Source organism: Choloepus didactylus, chromosome 9 (assembly GCF_015220235.1).
Source record: "Choloepus didactylus isolate mChoDid1 chromosome 9, mChoDid1.pri, whole genome shotgun sequence".
In the NCBI taxonomy this organism is placed as follows: domain Eukaryota; kingdom Metazoa; phylum Chordata; class Mammalia; order Pilosa; family Megalonychidae; genus Choloepus; species Choloepus didactylus.
The window spans coordinates 13,123,693-13,141,407 of record NC_051315.1 but is presented as its reverse complement, the minus strand read 5'-3'; the positions used below and the strand labels follow the sequence as shown (position 1 = coordinate 13,141,407).

Genomic DNA, 17,715 nt, shown 5'->3' with positions numbered 1-17,715 from the left:
GCACCCTGGGGCCCCCGTGCAGCAAAGGCCGGCCGGGCAGAAGCCGGCGACGTCGGAGCCTGTCGGTTTCCGGGGCCCTGCCTGTAATCTCCCTGAGTTCAAAGAGAACCTCGCTGCTTGTCTTTGTCGAGCACACGGTCGGGGATCTTTTATGTGCAAGACGTAGGACTTCTCAGGCTGACTTTGATTATTTATTCATTCTCCCATTCGTGGGCGGACAGTCGCCAAGCCCCGTGTCCTGGGTTCACCTTGCCCTGAGAGATTCACTCCGCTTTAAAAAGCCCTTTGAAACCACTTAAAGCGGGAGGGGACGCGTCTTTGAAGTCCTGTGTTTCTCTCTGCCCCCTCCGCAGTGCCGCAGCACCTTCTGCCTCCGTTCCACGCGCCCTTGCCGATTGACATGAGACACCAGGAGGACAGGTATCCTTATGAGCCGCTCTCCGTCCACGGCGTCCCCGGGTAAGTGTGCGCTGCGCCCGCTGCCCCCCGCGGCGGCCTCTGTCGTCCTTGGTGTGGGGCCCCGGCCCCGCCTGGTCCTGAGCAGGTGCTCAGCTCTGCTGTCCCCGTGTGCACAGAGCTGGGCCCCGGGTGAGAACGCCGGTGGATGATGAGGTGTGGGAGGGAAGCTGTCCTCATCTTCGCCCGTCCCCACTACTGAGGTCATGGGCTTTCCTGGTGACCATAGGGATGTGAGGCTGTTTGCCCATCTGGGAAGTGGAGATCCCCTCCAGGCCAAAGATCCCATGGAAGTAAGGTGATCTGTGTTCTATGTCGTCCCAGCCCAAGAATTCAGAGCACCCCCTTTCCCTCTCTCTGTGGTCCCTGTGGGGATAATAAATTCTATGGTCAACCTTAGAAGGACCAGCTGGAATCTGTGCCTTTGGGGCCTGATCGTCTTCCCTGCTCTGAGATCCCCAGGAGGAAGGGGCTGTCTTAGTCATCATTGCCCGCCGCCCACCTCCCTCCTCCCCAATATTCTCACCAGGGGTCTTGAAGCCCACAGCTGATTCTGTTTTTTTTGGCTTTTCTGACTCAGACTTAGCCCCTTTTCGTCCAGGAGAGAGGCTGAAACCTTCCATCGTATGCAGATACAACATTTTGTTTATCCATTCATCTGTTGATGGACGCTTGGGTTGCTTCCACCTTCTGGCTATTGTGCATAATGATGCAGCGAACATTGGTGTATAAATACCTGCCCAAGTCCCTGCTTTCAGTTATTTGGGGTTTAGACCTAGGAGTAAAGCTACCAGGTCATATGGTAATTCTATGTTTAATTTTTTGAGGAACTGCCAAACTGTTTTCCATGATGGCTGCTGCTCCATTTTATGTCCTCACCAATAATGTGTGAGCATTCCTATTTCTCCACATCCTTGTCAACACTTGTTATTTTCAGGATATTTAAATAATAGCCATCTTGGTGTGAAGTGATATCTCATTGTAGTTTTAATTTGCAATTCTCTAGTGGCTAATGATATTGAGCATCTTTTCATATACTTATTGGCCATTTGAGTGATCTTCTTTGGAGAAATGTCCATTCAAATCCTTGCCCATTTTTTAATTAGGTTGTCTTTTTGTTGTTGAGTTGTAGGAGTTCTTTAAATATTCTGGATAATAAACTTTTATCAGATACAGGATTTCCAAATAGTTTCTCTGTTTCTGTAGGTTGTCTTTTCACTTTCTTGCTAATGTCCTTCAATGCACAAAAGTTTTTAATTTTGGTGAAGTCCCATTTTTTTGTTTTCTTTTGTTGCTTGTACTTTTGGTGTAAAATCTAACAAACAGTTGCCTACTACAAGATCCTAAAGATATTTCCCTGTGTTTTCCCATAAGAGTTTTATAGTATTAGCTCTTACATTTAGATCTTTGATCCATTTTGAATTAATTTTTGTATATGGTGAGAGGTAGGGGTCCACCTTCATTCTCTTGCATGTAGATTTCCAGTTATCCCATCACCGTTTTGGTGAAGAGACTATCATTGCCCCAAGGAATTACTTGACACCATTGTCAGAAATCAGCTGGCCATATGGACCCAGCATCGTGGGATTGAGAACATCTTCTTGACCAAAAGGGAGAAGTGAAATGAAACAAAATAAAGTTTCAGTGGTTGAGAGATTCCAAATGGAGTCGAGAGGTCACTCTGGTGGACATTCCTATGCACTATATAGATGACCCTTTTTAAGTTTTAATGCATTGGAATAGCTAGAAGTAAATACCCGAAACTATCAAACTACAACCCAGTAGCCTTGATTCTTGAAGACAATTGTATAACAATGTAGATTACAAGGGGTGACAGTGTGATTGTGAAAACCTTGTAGATCACACTCCCTTTATCCAGTGTATGGATGGATGAGTAGAAAAATGGGGACAAAAACTAAATGAAAAATAGGGTAGGATGGGGGAATGATTTGGGTGTTCTTTTTTACTTTTTATTTATTATTATTTTTATTTCTGGTGTATGGAAAATGTTAAAAATAGATTGAGGTGATGAATGCACAACTATATGATGGTACTGTGAACAGTTGATTGTACACCATGGATGATTGTATGGTAGGTGAATGTATCTCGATAAAACTGAATTTAATTAAAAAAAAAGTCACCTGAAATCACACCATTCACACACACACACACACACACACACACACACACACACACACACACACACACAAATCAACTGGACATAGATGTATGGGTTTAACTCTGGACTGTTAATTCATTTCCATTGGTCTATATTGTCTATCTTTATGCCAGTATCACATATTTTCATAACTGTAGCTTTGTGGTAAGTTTTGAAGTCAGGAAGTATGAGCCCTCCAACTTTATTTTTTTTCAAGATTGTTTTGGCTCTTCAGGGCCCCTTGCAATTTCATATAAATTTAAGGGCCAGCTTTTCCAGTTCTGCAAAAGGCTTCTGGAATTTTCATAGGGATTGCATTGAACTCATAGATCACTTTAGGTGGTATTGACATCTTAACAATATTAAGTTTTCCAATCCATGAACATAGGATGTCTTTCCATTTATTTAGATCTTCTTTAATTTCTTTTAGCAATGTTTTATAGTTTTTAGTGTGGAAGTCTTTTACCTCCTTGGATAAATTTATTCCTAGGTATTTTATTCTTTTAGATGCTGTTGTAAATGGGTTTTCTTGATTTCTCTTTCAGATTATTCATGACTGGTATGCCTGGCAGGAACCCAGCTCACTTCTGCGTGTTTATCTTATCTCCTGGAACTTTTGAATTTGTGTAATAGATCTAGTAGCTTTCTTGTGGATTTTGGGGGGATTTTCTTTATATAGGATCATGTCATCTACAAATAGGCATAATTTGACTTATTTCTTTCTAGTTTGGATGCCTTTTATTTATTTCTTTTGCCTGATTTCTCTGGCTAGAACATTCCAGTAAATGTTGAATAATAGTGGTGACAGCAGGCATCCTTGTCTTGTTTCTGATCTTAGGGGGAAGCTTTCAGTCTTTCACCATTGAGTACGATATCTGTGCTGGGTTTTTCATGAAAGCCCTCTCCATGTTGAGAAAGTTCCCTTCTGTTCCTAGCTTTCTGAGTGTTTTTATCATGAAAGGATGTTGGTTTTTTTCACATATCTTTCCTGCATCATTGAGATGATCGTGTGGGTTTTTTTCATTTATTTTATTAATGTGGTATATTATATTGATTAGTTTTCTTATGTTGAACCATCCTTGCATTCCTGGCATAAATTCTACTTAGTCGTGGTGTATAAGCCTTTTAGTATACTATTGAATTCAGTTTGCCAGTATTTTCTTCAGGATTTTTGCATCTCTATTCATAAGTGATATTGGTCTGCAATTTTCTTGTGTTGTCTTTTTCTGACTTTGGTATCAGGGTAATGCTGTCCTCATAGCGTGAATTAGGAAGTAATCCCTCTTCTGTTTTTTGGAAGAGTTTGAGAAAGGTTGGTGTTAAATCTTCTTTCCATGCTTGGTAGAATTCAGCAGTGAAATCATCTGGTCTTGGACTTTCACTGTTGGGAGGTTTTTGATTACTCATTCAATATAGGTCTGCTGAGATTTTCTATTTCTTCTTGCATCAGATTAGGTAATTTGCACATTTCTAGGAATTTATCCTTTTAATCTAGGTTTTCTAATTTGTTGGCATATAATTGTTCATAGCCCCCTCTTATAATCCTTTTCATTTCTGTAAGGTCAGTAGTCATGTCCCCACTTTCATTCCTGATTTTAGTTATTTGTGATTTGTGTCCTCTCTCTCTCTTCCTTTCTCTCTCTCTCTCTCTCTCTCTCTCTCTCTCTCTCTCTCTCTCTCTGTTTGATTTTTGTTGTTGTTTTTTGGTCTATCTGTCTAAAGGTTTGTCAGTTGTATTGATCTTTTCAAAAAAACAACTTTTGGTTTTGTTGATTCTCTCTATTGTTTTTCTGTTTTCTATTTCTTTTATCTCTGCTCTAATCTTTCCAATTTCCTTTCATCTTCCAACTTTGGGTTTAGTTTGCTCTTGTTCTAGATTCTTTAGGTGTTAAGTTAGGTTATCAATTTGGGATCTTTCTCTTTTTTAAAGTATGCATTTGGAGCTATAATTTCCCTCTGGGCACTGCCTTCGCCACATCCCAGAAGTTTTGGAATGCTGTGTTTTCGTTCGTCGCAAGATATTTCCTAACTTCTCTTGTGATTTCGTCTTTGACCCGCTGGTTGTTTAATAGTGTGTTGCTTAATTTCCACATATTTGTAAATTTTCCAGTTTTCCTTCTGTTACTGCTTTCTACTTTATTCAAACTTTGTAGTCTGAGAAGATACTTTGTATGTGGCCCTATGTGTTGCCTATGCTGGAGAACGTTCTGTGCACACTTGAGAGGAATGTGTGTTTTGGTGTTGGGCGGAGTGTTGTTTATTGTTCATTGGGTCTGATTGGTTAATAGTGCAGTTCTGCCTCCCTCTTATCGGGGCCCACCCTAGTGGTCCAGGATAATATCCCATCTCAGTATCCTTAATTTATTCAGTCTGCAATGTCTCTTTTGCCGTGTTGGGACATAGTCACAGGCTCTGGGGATTAGGACCTGGATAACTTGGAGATCACTATTCAGCCTACACAGACAGGAACCCAGCCGGGCCCTTATGTGGGGACACCTGACCCCCAGTGGAGTGGCACCATGCAATGGATACACGGTAAAGCTTGTCAGTAATCCATGCAGGGCCTGCAGAGGGCTGGGCACCATGCTCGGTGTTGTGTGCCATATTATTTAATCTTCCTGATTGCCCTGTGAGATGGGGTTATAGACTTCATCTTACAGAGGAAGAAACTGAGGTCCAGAGAGGCACACCACCCTCCATGTGCCACCCCTGTGAGGCAGTGTGCTTGTTTCTGTTCTAGGGTTGAGAAGCCTGGGCTCTCGGGTGCAGACTCCCCTCCCAGGCAAGGAGGGACGGGCCTGGTTAACACCCAGGGATGGGTGAACATCTGTGCATTCCCAGAGCCCCACGACCTGCTGGGATGGGCTCCCAGGGCTCCGTGTCAATCTCGGGGGAGCTGGTCCCCGCCTAGGCCAAAGGGAGACCAGTGCTTCAGGCCAGCCTCGGGCTCTGGAAAGCCCACTCTGCTCCCAACCCCAGCACCCCTGGTGGGAAGCAGGACAAAGCCTGGGGAAAAATGGCATCCGTGGTTCTGGCTTCTGTGATTAATGCGGTCGGGGCATGATGGAGCACCCGATCCATCAAGCCCCTATAGTAGTTTGCACCTCTTCACTGGTGCCAGATGCGTCAAATTACACGAACATTGCACAGCAAATGAGGTGCGGTGTCATGGCTTGTCAGCCTGGAGCCGGAGCCTCGGCCTGCTTGGTCCTCATGTCCCAAGAGTGGGCACACCAGCCGTGGGCCTCAGATGTGCCCCCACCCTCCTGCACACCCGCTTACCCATGCAGCACGGGCCGCGACTCTGCACTGCTCAGGCGCCCAGGACCCCTCCCCATTTGCTTTCAGGGTTTTAGTGGCTGCACCAACTGGGCGCCATGGGGTGCAGGCTCCATGAACAGTGCTCCACCTGTGTTCCCATCTGTCCTCCCCACTGTCCATGCATGGTGCTCCAGGCACTGCTGAGCAGCCTGGTGTCTGCACGTCTCAGCCGCAGCAGACACCAGGCGGAATCCCAGCCCTGAATCCACTTGCCTTGGGAGAGTTCCTTAAGGGCGGCTAACAAACCTCAGTATCCACACCTGCCTTTGTTTCCCAGGGCTGCCATCACAAAGCAGCACAGACTAGGAGCAGCAGTGGGTAGTCTGACAGTCCAGAATCAAGCTGTGCTCCCTCCGAGTCTGTAGGGTTCTGGTGACAACTTGCCAGCAAGCCATAACTCAGTCTCTGCCTCCATCACTCTGTCTGTCTGTCTCTTTCTCTCTGTCTGGATTTCCTCTCCTTATGAGGACACCAGTCTTATTGGATTAGGAAGCACCCTGATCCCAATTGGCCTCTTCTTAACTAATCTCATCTGCAAAGAGCCTGCTTCCAAATACAAAGGATTCCAAACATTTGTGGAACAAGGGCTGGGACTTGAGCATGTATTGGGGGAGGCGGGGCATGATTCAATCTGTAACACTCCCTGGTCCACAGGGCTGTTCTGAGAACTAAATGAGGTGATGTCTTTGGAGCACTGAGAACAAGGCAGAGGCCCATGGTAGAGGTCGGGGTTGTTTCTGGTGCTGCTGGGGCTCCATCTGCCTATCGGGGGGCTGCATGGTGGCCGAGGGCCCGTGGGGCAGACAGGCCCCGGGGTGGCCTCAGAAGGGGAGAAGGTGGCTGTGGCGTAGGGAAGAGAGCGATGGGGCTGACAGAGGACCATGGGGGGAGCAGATGGTCTATTTGTGCCCAGCCAAGGAATTTGGGCTTCCTCCTTTGGGCAAGCAAGAGTCAGGTTTGTCTCCAGGTAATTCTAGGAGCAGATAGAGGATGGGGCAGGAGAGGGGACCCAGGGCAAGGAGACCTGCCGAAGCTGGCCTTGTGGCACCCAGCAAAAGGGCAGGAGGGCCACGGTTGATGTCATGGTGCCCCAGACAGGGCCCAGCTGGACGCAAGCTGGCAGCACAGTGGACAGAGGCAGGCCTGGTGTGGGGACCCCAAGCCCAGCTGCAACCTGTTTGGCTGCAGAGCCTCCCCCTCCAGTCACCTACTGCACCTAAGTCTGCGGCAGGGTTTGTATGGCTCAGTGATGATCAGATGGCTCCGGAAGAGTGTAAGCCCATAGACTGTGGGCACAGCAGCATCTTTCATCTGTAAACCACAGGGTGATGGGGAGACAAAGGGTGGGGGGGCCGTTATCTCCATACAGGTGGGGTTCTTGTGTGACCCCCATGAGACGTGGTCCTGAGCCTTCCAGAGAAGGCCGATAGGGGGGGCCAAGCCTTCTCACAGCCCCTCTATAGCCTTGTGGCTCTGGGAAAGAGGAGCACTTTGGAGCCCCCATCCTTGCCCCTTGGAGACAGTCTTGCCAGGGTGCCATGGGAAAGGTGTCTGAGACGTGGCTGTCGCGGGGGCTTCCTGCTGGAGCTCCCCATTTCCTCCGTGTCTGCCGTCACCCAAGAAGAGTCCAGGCTGCTTCTAGACCAAAAGGACTTGTAGAGAGCATCTCATGCAGCAGTCTGCAAATCTGAATGCAAATCTGAACAACCAGAATGTCTCTTAAAGATGCACATTCCTAGATCACAACTTTAAAAGTTCCAGTTCATTCAGGCCAGGGTGAGGCCTGGGAAGCTGCTTGTTTGCAGGGGCCCTCGGGCAGAGTTTGGGGGCCACCTTAAGCCTTTCTTCTTACTTTACACCTGTGGAGGTAAGCCCAGCGCTAACTGTTCATTGGCTTGACCAAGTCAGAGCCAATCAATCATAGAGCTGTTCCTCTCACTGGTGACACCTCTGAAATATGGGGTGCTCCATACCTCATGGTCCCCCCATAACCATTCTCAGATCCAGCCCCGGTGAGTTCACCTAAACCATTCTCAGCCCTGTTCATAGTCTCAGCTTGCAGGGGTAGGGGGCGGGGATGACTGGTAAACAGAGGGGACAATGAAAACATCTCAACCTCTCTCCTCGTGGTGGGCTCCTTACCTGACCTCTGACCTCTGTGACCCCTGACACCCAGCTGAGTCTGGACCCTCTCATGGCAAAGGGGAGAGCCGGGCTGGGCTGAGGATGGATGGCTCTGGGTCTCGCCCTCAATTCAGGTAGTTTAATGACATCACTAGGCCAGGAGGTTTAAATGAGGGAGCCTCCTCCACCCGTGGGTCCCTTGGTCATGTGTGCAAATTACCGACGGCAGCTGCGGAGTGAGGTGAAGAATGTGGGAACCCCCACTGGCCCCCACCACTGCATAGCAATGGGGTTTTGAACCCCTAGGTCTGTGTGTCTTCACTCAAGAAAGGCATTCCTTTGCTGATGCCGGGCTGAGCTCATGAACTCTCGATTCAGAGGGGATTTGAAGAGCAACTGTCCCAAGGTCAGGGGAGCATAAAGAGATGCCACCAGATTGTCATGAGACTAACCACAGCCAGTTAGAGCCTGCCCAGCCCCTAACCCCAACCCTAACCCCAAACTCCTAACCCTCGCCTTAATTTCTGCAGCAGCCTGCCCAGCCCATATCCCTAACCCTAACTTGAGCCCTATCCCAAACCCTAACCCGTAACCCTTACCTTACCCCAAGCTGCAAACCCTAACCCCAGTCCTAATCCTAATCCTAATTACCACAGCAGCCTGCTCAGCCCGTGACCCTAACCCTAACCCTAAGCCTAACCCTAACCATAGCACAGACCATGACTCAGGAGCTTTGTCCCGGGCCTCTGATATTTCAGCCAATCACCGAGGAGGGAGCACAAAGCAAATTGTATATTCTCTTCTTTGACTCTTGGCACGACATGCCAGATTCACAATTCATAGAGGATTGGCTTTGTTTGTGTTTTGCTAAGAAGCCTCCCCTCCCTTGGCAAACATGTGCATTTCTTTACCAAGACTTGTGGGAGGAAGAGGCCTCTCCAGGGCTTGTTCACTTTGCCCGCTGGTTTCTGAGCCCGGGAGGGCATTCCACACCCCGGCCGGCCTCCCGGGCCCCCCTGCTGGCCTCCCGTGCCAGGAGGTGCTGGACAGGCCCAGTGTCACCCGCCACGGGCCCCTGCTCCTCCCCCCGACCTGTGTCCCCACATTGACCATTTCTTGGAGCAGCTGGGGTCTGGCTGACATGGAGCCCAGAAGGCAATGTGTAGAAGGAGTAAGTGACAAATAGAGGAGGGACTCCAGCAATCTTAACCCTGGGGAAACTGAGGCACAGAGTGCTTGATTGCCTTCTCCATTGATGTAGATAGCGCTGCTGGGATTTGAACCCAAGCAGTTTGACCCTAGAGGTTCCCTCCCCACCCTGACCCCTCAGCTATGGCCTCCACCAGCCCTGAGAGCTTCCAAGCCCCAGCACCAGGACCGCACTCCACAGTGAGGGACAGACAACTCATTCATAATGGAATCTGGCCTGTGAAAGTTTAATGAGGAGCGTGTTTGATAAGAAGGCCTGGTTTTTGATCTTGGCTGAACGCTGCCGGCTCCTGCAGAAGGGGCGCTGCCTGGCTCTGGGCTGTGCGGAGAGCCCGTGTGGTCAGCTGAGGGTGGGAGGGGGGGCCGCGGAGTGAAACAAATCTTGACGAGTGGAATTGAGCTGGGTCTGTGGCATGAGGGTGTGCGGGAGTGGGGGGCGGGGCTTCTGGGTGGGGAGGTGGCCTTGCAGTTCTTCTCCTGCCCTGTGGTGCCCCCATCCTCGTGGACATTTCCCACCCCACACCCCCAGGGTGCAGGTAGAATGAGGTGGGCAGGATTCAGATCCTAAATGTGCCACAGCTGATGCCTCTTGCAGCCTTGGGCTGGGGGCCTAACTTCAACGGGCCTCAGTTTCCCTGTCTCTGGAACGGGGCTGTCACAGCACCCTGTGCCTTGCCATGAAGGTTAGGTGAGTGAGTTTGGGTACAGCAGGTAAGGCGACATTTGCTCCTGTCACTCCTGTGTGGACAGCAGAAGGAAGCCCCTGTTTCATGTCAGGCATCCCGCTGGGCACTGGGAGGAGGGTGTCACATTCAGTTCTCCTGGCACCTTGTGAGGTGAGCTATATTCTCCCCAGATCGTGGAGGAGAAATCTAGATCACTCAGCTAGCAAGTGACCCCCGAGCTTGAGCTCTTCTCCGCATTGTGATTGTCCTCAGAGAGGATGGGGTGTCTTGTCCCAGTTCTCAGGGCCAGGCTGTGTTATCGCTGCTGGCAAGCATGGACACAGAGCAGTCATCCACCCAAAGGAATTACTCTCCAACAGTAAAATTTCCAGTCTTGGTGGGATAGACTGGTCTTTGTGGTGGTATGTCTCTCACACTGCACATCACCATTTTGTCCACTCTTGCTGGAAGCTAAGGCCAGTGCTCTGAGCTCATTCATTTATTCAGCATAATTCATCATTGCTGGATTTACTCGTGTCCCAGGTGCTGTCCCTCGGGGTCACTGCTGCCAGCTTTAGTCAGCATTTGCAGAGGGGCTGCAAGAGCAGTGCCCGGCCCTGAATCCACATGCTTTGCAAACACTGGTCATCATTTCTGCTGCTGCTCTCCTTGCACCTCTAAAGCATCAACTGCATGCCCCAGTACCCATGGGAAGCAAATGTGGTGGGCCAATCAGGAGCCCCTTCTTTCCATCCTCTCCTTCCAGGAGCTGCATTTCTGAAATGTGAACCTGGCCCGTCCCACCAAAGCAATGTGGAAAGATGCGGGTGTGCAGTCGTCGTTTATTTGTCTGAGGGGGGGGGGCGGCCGGTTGCTGAACCCTCGGCTCTCGGCGTTGCTCAGAGGGTGCCGGCGGCGGGGGCTCTTTCCCGGAGGCGAGGGCGAGGCGGGGGACTGGGCCCTAGTCCCCGGCGGAGGCGTGCAAGGAGGGCGGCGAGAAGGAGCAGGCGGGACACGGTTCTTTGAGGGAGGATGAAACCAAGAGAGCTTTATTAGGGGAGAACACCAGCTTATATTGGGCGCTTAGGGGGCGGGGTAGCTGTAGAGGTCAAAGGCTTGGATTGGTTCAGAGAGGGCGCGGAGGTTGATAGACAAGGGGCGGGAGTAGTTCCGGTGACTGTGCATGCGCACTGGCAGTGGGGGAGTTGCTCTGGCAACGGGGAGTGTCCAGGCGAGATAAGGGGGTGGGGAAAAGGCGGTTCCCTCCGGCAAGCCTCTCCCAACAGTAGTATTTTGGGTGAGGAAATGGGGCCTGCCTCCGGCCTCACTTTCCCAGGCCCGGGGGGCTGTGGAGGGCGCTGTCGCCCGTGCCCACCACCCTCCCCAGGGGCTGATCAGGTCCCCCAGCCCAGGCCCGCCAAGTCAAAGCACGTAATCAGTGTCCCGCACGGGTGATTGCTTGCGTTCATTTGCCGACACTCACCCAGTGCCTCCGGTGTGCCAGCCTTGGGCCAGGTGTCCAGGCACAGCCCACGGAGGGCCCAGCCCTGCCTCCCACATGAACTCCTGGCCTGGCGGGGGAGGTGGGGAGGAGCTGGGCACTTACAGGGTGACGTGCCAGAAGGGGCCTGGGGGAGCCTAGATCATCGGGAAACCAGGAATGGCAAGTATTTATCCACTGGAAAGCAAGGAAGGCCTGATCCCACCCACACCTGGCCCCAGTCAGCCCCAATTCCAAGAGAGGATCCCCATTCCCAGGCAGACACCCACCCCAGGGTGAAGGAGGGGAGACTTTTTCAAAGTGCACACTAACGGATTCAAAAGCTTGGGTAAAAATCGCCGGCACACCCTCCTCCAAGAAGGCGTTTATCTAAACTAGTCCAGGATTATCCATCTAGTTCTGAAAGGCTTCCAGGAAAGGAAATTCCGCACACCACTTTGGCAGGCCAGGCCAGAGGTGAAGAATTTTTACTGTGGAGGAGTTTTCCCTGCATCCAACACACCCTCCACCCAGTCCTCTTCTCAGTGCCTGGAGCCCCCCAGAGAGGACCTGGGCCCCTCCCTCCAGCCTAGCAGAACCCCTCCTTTTACAGAAGACCTCTCCTCCTCCCTGCTGTCCTCCCCTCCTCCACCTCCTCTCCCCCCCCACATGTCACCCCACAGAGGCCCCCTCTGTCCAGCCCCCCGATCACATTTGCTGTGCAATAGGACAATTCCCGCATAAAGCCCGGACTCTCCGGAAGATTCCACTCACCTCACTCAGCCATGGGCAGCTCCTATTACAGCCGAGAGCCTCACCTACCCAGGGGTTAACCCATGCCAGCGGGTCCCCAGGAGGGGACCTAAGCTGGACCAGCCCCCCACGCCCCCCCACAGCCCTGGTCCAGCAGGCCCCACTGGTCCTGGGTCCAAATCCAGGGCCTTCCCCTGCTCCCCCCACTCTGCATGAGTCATCACTTTGCTAGGAAAAAAGGCTCCCTGATCGTCCCTTCTTGTCTTTTATGCTTTTTGATTTTTACGTTTGGAAAGGCTGATAACCTTCCCTTATCCTTTTGCTCCCAGAGGGGAAAAAAATCTGTTATCAAGGGTAGACCATGTTGTTAACCGCTGTTGACTGTATGGCTAGATCTTAACAAAGTCCATCTGTGTGACCTCCTTTGTCGGCGCAATTTTATAACCTAATTTCCCTACCAAAACATCAGTGTTTACTTAGTAAGAAATCTGCTCTTTGTCAGCTGAAAACAGTGATTGCTTTATAACTGCTCTGCGTGGGAGTGACAGCTGAAAGCAGGCGCTGGGCTCCGTCTGGCGGAGGCTCTGGGTCTGGGATGGACATGGGGTGAGTGGAGGGTGAAGGGGACTGGACGTGCCCGTCCCAGGTCAGGCCTGCTGGACAGGGGGAGCCCACTGGGCAATAACGGGCCATCGCTGAACCCGCAAATGCTCTCTAGGGGGCCGGAGAACGTCCCTGTGGCAGCCCCGCATTCACCCAGCTCCCAACCCAGAACCTTCGTCCACTTGGCCGACCTCAACCCAGCCATCCTTTTTAAAAATATTGGAAACACCCAAAAGCCTAATAAAGCATGTTTACAATATAAAGAGTAATAATAGCACAATCGTCTTCGCCGCTGCCCTGCCTAAAGGCTGAGAACATTCGGGTATCTTTGAGGTCCCCGTGCCCCTGCCCTGCCCAGGCCCTCCCACCACCACTCTGGGATTAGGAGTTTATCGTTCCTTTGCATCTTATAACGGTTTTACCTTATGCCAACATCCCTAAACGATATTTAGTTTTGCTACATTGTGCTTTTTGGAAATGGAATCATTCTCTGTGTATTTGGAACTTGCTTTTCCCACTCCATATTATGTTCCTGAGATCCATCCACTGATGCGTGTGGGCCCTAATTTGTTTCTTCCCTCTGCCCTGATGCAGCCAGTGATGATGGGTACTTGGGGTACATCTAGAACCTGCTGTGCTCACTCTTGGGACGCACTCTGGGCCCCTGGGATGGCGGTTTCTTTAGAGTAAATATATGTCAGGAACAGAATTACCAGGTTCCCATTGCAACTCACCCAGATGATGCCAAACTTTCCTTAAATGATTTTGCCAATACTGTGTTCTGCTTCCTTGCTACCAGTTTGGAATTGTCACATTTTAATTTCTGCCAACATAGTATCTCCCTGTGATCCTAATTTTCTATTTCCCTTTTTATTAATGAAGCTGAACATCCTTTTGTGTGTTTGGGGGCCGCTAGTGATTCCCTCTTGTGAAATACTAAACAATTTTGCTCATGTGCTATGGGGTTGTCTTTTTCTTATTTGTTTGAATAAGCATTTTATTTATTCCGGCGACGACTCCTGTGGTCACTTGTAAGTCGCAAGTATCCACTCCCAGCTGGTGCCTGGTCTGTTCATTCCCTTAATGGCAGGTTTGGATGGAAAGAAGTTCTTCTTGTAACAAAGCTCAGTTTCTCACCATTTCCTTCATAGATTCCCCAACATGCTTCCCCCACCCCAGTTTTCTCTGGTCATAACTTCAGCCCTTGGACTCTGCTGACTGTTCTACAGTACAACCTGCCCTTCGTTTGGCCTGTTCTCCCATCTCAGAACCCCAGGCCTCCACCACTTACCACCTTTTTCCCATTCACCTCTGAAAGTCTAGGCCCAGCTTGGAAGCCACCTCCTACAGGAAGCCTTTTCAGATTGCCTCAGTATAGTGAATGACTTCTTTCCCTCCTATTCCCCTTCCTGCTCCAGCCTGTTTGCAGGCTCCAGACAATTTCCACTCCCCCTTCCGGCCCCCTCTGGTATGGGATTTTGCCACAGTTCTCCGATGTGAACTGTGGGCGGCGGGGCTGCGATTGCCTGAGCTCCTGGCAGGACCTGGGACACCCTGCCCAGCAGCCCTGACAGCATCATCATGGCACAGCCTCCCGAGATGGTCTTGGGCTCTGCTGATGCCCGCACATGTGCAGGCAGGATCAGGGTGGGCCCTGGGAATGGCAGGTCAACTGGCCTGCCTCTGGGGTGCACTGTCAGTTGGATTTGCCATTGCTTGTCCCACTCCAGTGGAGCCCCTGTGTATGGGGTCCTGGCCGAGTTTTCCTGGGATCCCTGGCTGCTCCAGTGGTATCAGAGGACCGTGCTCACTGAGCGTCAGCTGGCGAGGAAACGACGTTCAAAGGCCTCAACAGATGTGTGAGCAGCTGGTTGGAAGCCGGGGTCCTAGCTCCTGTTTGCAGTGTCCTTCTTGCCAGGCCTTGCAGAGCCTCCCTTCCCTGGCCAGAGGTACAGGAATGTACAGACTGACAGAGAAAATCACCTGGGCTTCAGGTTGGGGGGGGGCACCCTTCTCCACGGGCTTCCGAAAGAATTTGTCATACATCATCTCTTTAAAAATGCAAACCCCCTTAGTATATATTTGAAAAGGATCTGGATTCTGGAACTTTTAAAATTAATTTATGGAAAATGTGGTAAGGAAGCTTGCCAATGTACAGTTTCACAGTCAAAAAATGAAAAACAACAAAACAAACCATTAAAGCCAAACCACAAACAAACAAACAAAATTTTGAAGGGGGAGATTGAATTCTGTCCAAAGGAGCTTTCCAGAGCTTTGTTTCTGTTTGTCGGTGGGGTTGGGGGCAGCAGGGCCTGGCCTGGCTCAGCAGTGGTACCCTGCCCACCCAGTCCTGCCCCAAAATGGCAAGGAGAGAAGAGAAAAACTGCAGGCTCTGGGGCTGGGGATCCGATCCCTTCCTGGCAGGTCAGGGCTGCCTGTTCCCAAGGGGCCCACTTCTGGCAGCTCAGCAGCAGCCAGAGGGGCCGTGGCCTCCCCACACCCAGGCCCCACTGGCCCCACCCCGTCCCTGTGATCCTGGTGGGTGGCAGGCGTCTTGGCCCCAGGACGTCAGTGCAGTCCCGGGGCAGGAGAGGTTGGCATGTCGGGGCTGTGTGCCCCTGGATTCTGGCTTCCAGGAGTCATGACCGTGTAATCCCAGTGGCAGGCGGGCAAGCACGCTCCAGAGCCGTGAGCGCCCGGCACGCCCTTCCCTGCCAGAAGTGCCCCTGCACTGGGGGTTTGCGGGGGCAGCTTCCCCTTCCCCGCCAGCTGCCACTGAGACAGCACCTCTGGGGGCAGGGAGGGGGGGAGCTGGGCTGTTCCAAGAAGTACATTTCCAGACCCTGCTCCCTAAGAGTCTTGGAGAAAACCATCACCATGGTGACGTCTGCACTTGGCCTCCCCTGGCTTCCGGTGGATTCCAGCATCCCTCGGCTTCTGGCCCCAGCCCTCCGTTCTGCCTCTCTGATCCCTTTGCCTCCTCCCCTTTGCATCAAATCTCCCTCTACCTTCCTCTTACTAGGGCATGTAGGAGCCACTGGATAATCCGGGATAGTGGGCAGGCTGGACCACGTGGAATTGGGGTGTCCCTCCTATGGCCACTGAGGCCCTGAATCTCCCCGAGAAGCACGCGGGGCATGCCCCAAGAAACTGTCCCACGATTTTCTCATCTTCAGCAATGGCCCCTGAGGACCAGGCAGGGGGCAGGGTGCTGCAGTGCACCCCAGCCCCCAGGTCCCCCGTCCTCCGGCTGCTGCCGAACACCTGTAGCCACATCACCGTCTCTCAGGCCTCAGTAATGCTGTCTGTGGAATGGGTTACAGCGCCTGCCCTTGCCTGGAGAAAGTCTCTGAACACAGCCGCCAGCAGAATTGCCAAGGGGCCCTGCTCCCGGCCCCTGCTCCCCATACGGGCCAGCCCAGCCCCAGACGGCTGAGTAAGTGGAGTCAGCACCCTCAGCTCTGCATTCTTCTCCTTCTCCAAGCAGGGCACCATGGGTGGGGCAGGGGGTCTCCACCCACCCAGAGCCCCTAATCCCTGCGTTTCCTTCCCTCCTCTCCTGCACTGGAAGGACGTGTTTGCTCCTGCCCCCTGGGCCTCTGCCCAGCGTGGGCTGTTTGGTCAGAATGGCCTCCCTTCCCTTCCCTGTCCATCAGACTTGGACGCATCCACCAGCCCAGCACAGCCGCACGCCCCCCGGGAGCCCCTGCCCATCCCTTCAGCTCCCCATGGAGGGCCCAGCAAGGACAGCGCTGTTATGCCTGGCCATGTAGGTTCAGATCGCCTGGGCTTTTGTCTCCCTCTGGCAGACGTGTGCCCCATGTGGGACAGGCACTGGGGCTTGAGGTCGGAAGGCAGGGGGCAGGCCCACTGCCCCTGCATGAGCTCCCATTTGTGCCTCTGTTAAACAGAAGAAGGGAGGCGGGGAGCACCCACAAATGGGTGGTTTCTGAACTGGGTCCATCACATCTCATGTGTCCTTCCAGGCAGGTTTTCTCAGCCTGTCCTACAGGCATGGACCCCAAGGCTCTGGGGGAGACAGCACAGCCGTGGTTCACAGCAAGTGGCAGAGCTGTGATTCGAACACGGGTCTGTCCAACTTGAAATTCTGGGTTCTGCCCTGAGTGTGGGCGGCTCTCCCCAGCTGCTACCCCCAGGGTCAGCATTAGTAGCTGAAGCCGTGTCTGCAAAAGGACCATGAGGCCTGGCTCTCGGGAGGTGCTTAGCGAGGTCAGCCTGGGCAGTCCCACCTGCCCTAGTGAGAAAGGCCTGGCTTCCATTTGGCTCAGCCGCTCTCAGTTCTGCAGCCTCGAGCCAGTCCCTTCATGTCCTCGAGCCTCAGTTTCCTCGTCTGTAAAATGGAGATGGTGAAAGCTGCCTTGCAGGGTAGTTGATTGAGCGTGTCACACATGGTGGTGTCCAGCAAATGTGGACAGCCCCTGCAGCCGCAGCAAAATGTGTCCGGCTAAAGCTCAGTTAACCTGCCCATCCTCCCCTTTCTCCTTGCCCCCAGTCCCTGCTCCAGCCAACATTCAGCCTGGCCCGGAAATCCCTCCCAGGGGCTTTGCCAGGGCCCCTGCCAGTGGGGAGAGAGGCAGGGGAAGAGGGAAGAGGAAAGACCCTGCTGAGGGGAGGCCCTTTCCTGGCTGTGCCCCCCGCCTTCCGGGGAGGAAGAACCTTTCCCGGCTGAGCAGGCCAGAGCGGGCCCCGGCGGGAGAGTGGGGCTCCATGGTGATGGGGGCAGCCGGCCAGGCTGGGCTTCTGCCCAAGGCTGCTGCTGGTTGCTAACACATGTGCGCACGCACACACGCTCACACGCCCACGACCACACACACTCATGCACCCGTGACCGCACACACTTACTGGGCCAAGGGGCTGCCGTTGGCTGCTCCACTTCCCCAGGGCCCCCTGCTCGTGCCTCATGCCCAGAGAAGGGAGGCGCTGCC

The 17,715-nt window shown here is 52.2% G+C and overlaps 1 protein-coding gene across 1 annotated transcript in view; it reads left to right on the top strand.

Moving 5' to 3' along the window:
• The window catches only part of GLI2 (GLI family zinc finger 2), a 247,706-nt gene that overhangs the window by 184,569 nt on the left and 45,422 nt on the right, over positions 1-17,715 (top strand). The window contains 1 exon segment of the mRNA XM_037850244.1: positions 354-459. Within this exon segment, the coding sequence (XP_037706172.1) occupies positions 354-459 (106 nt within the window).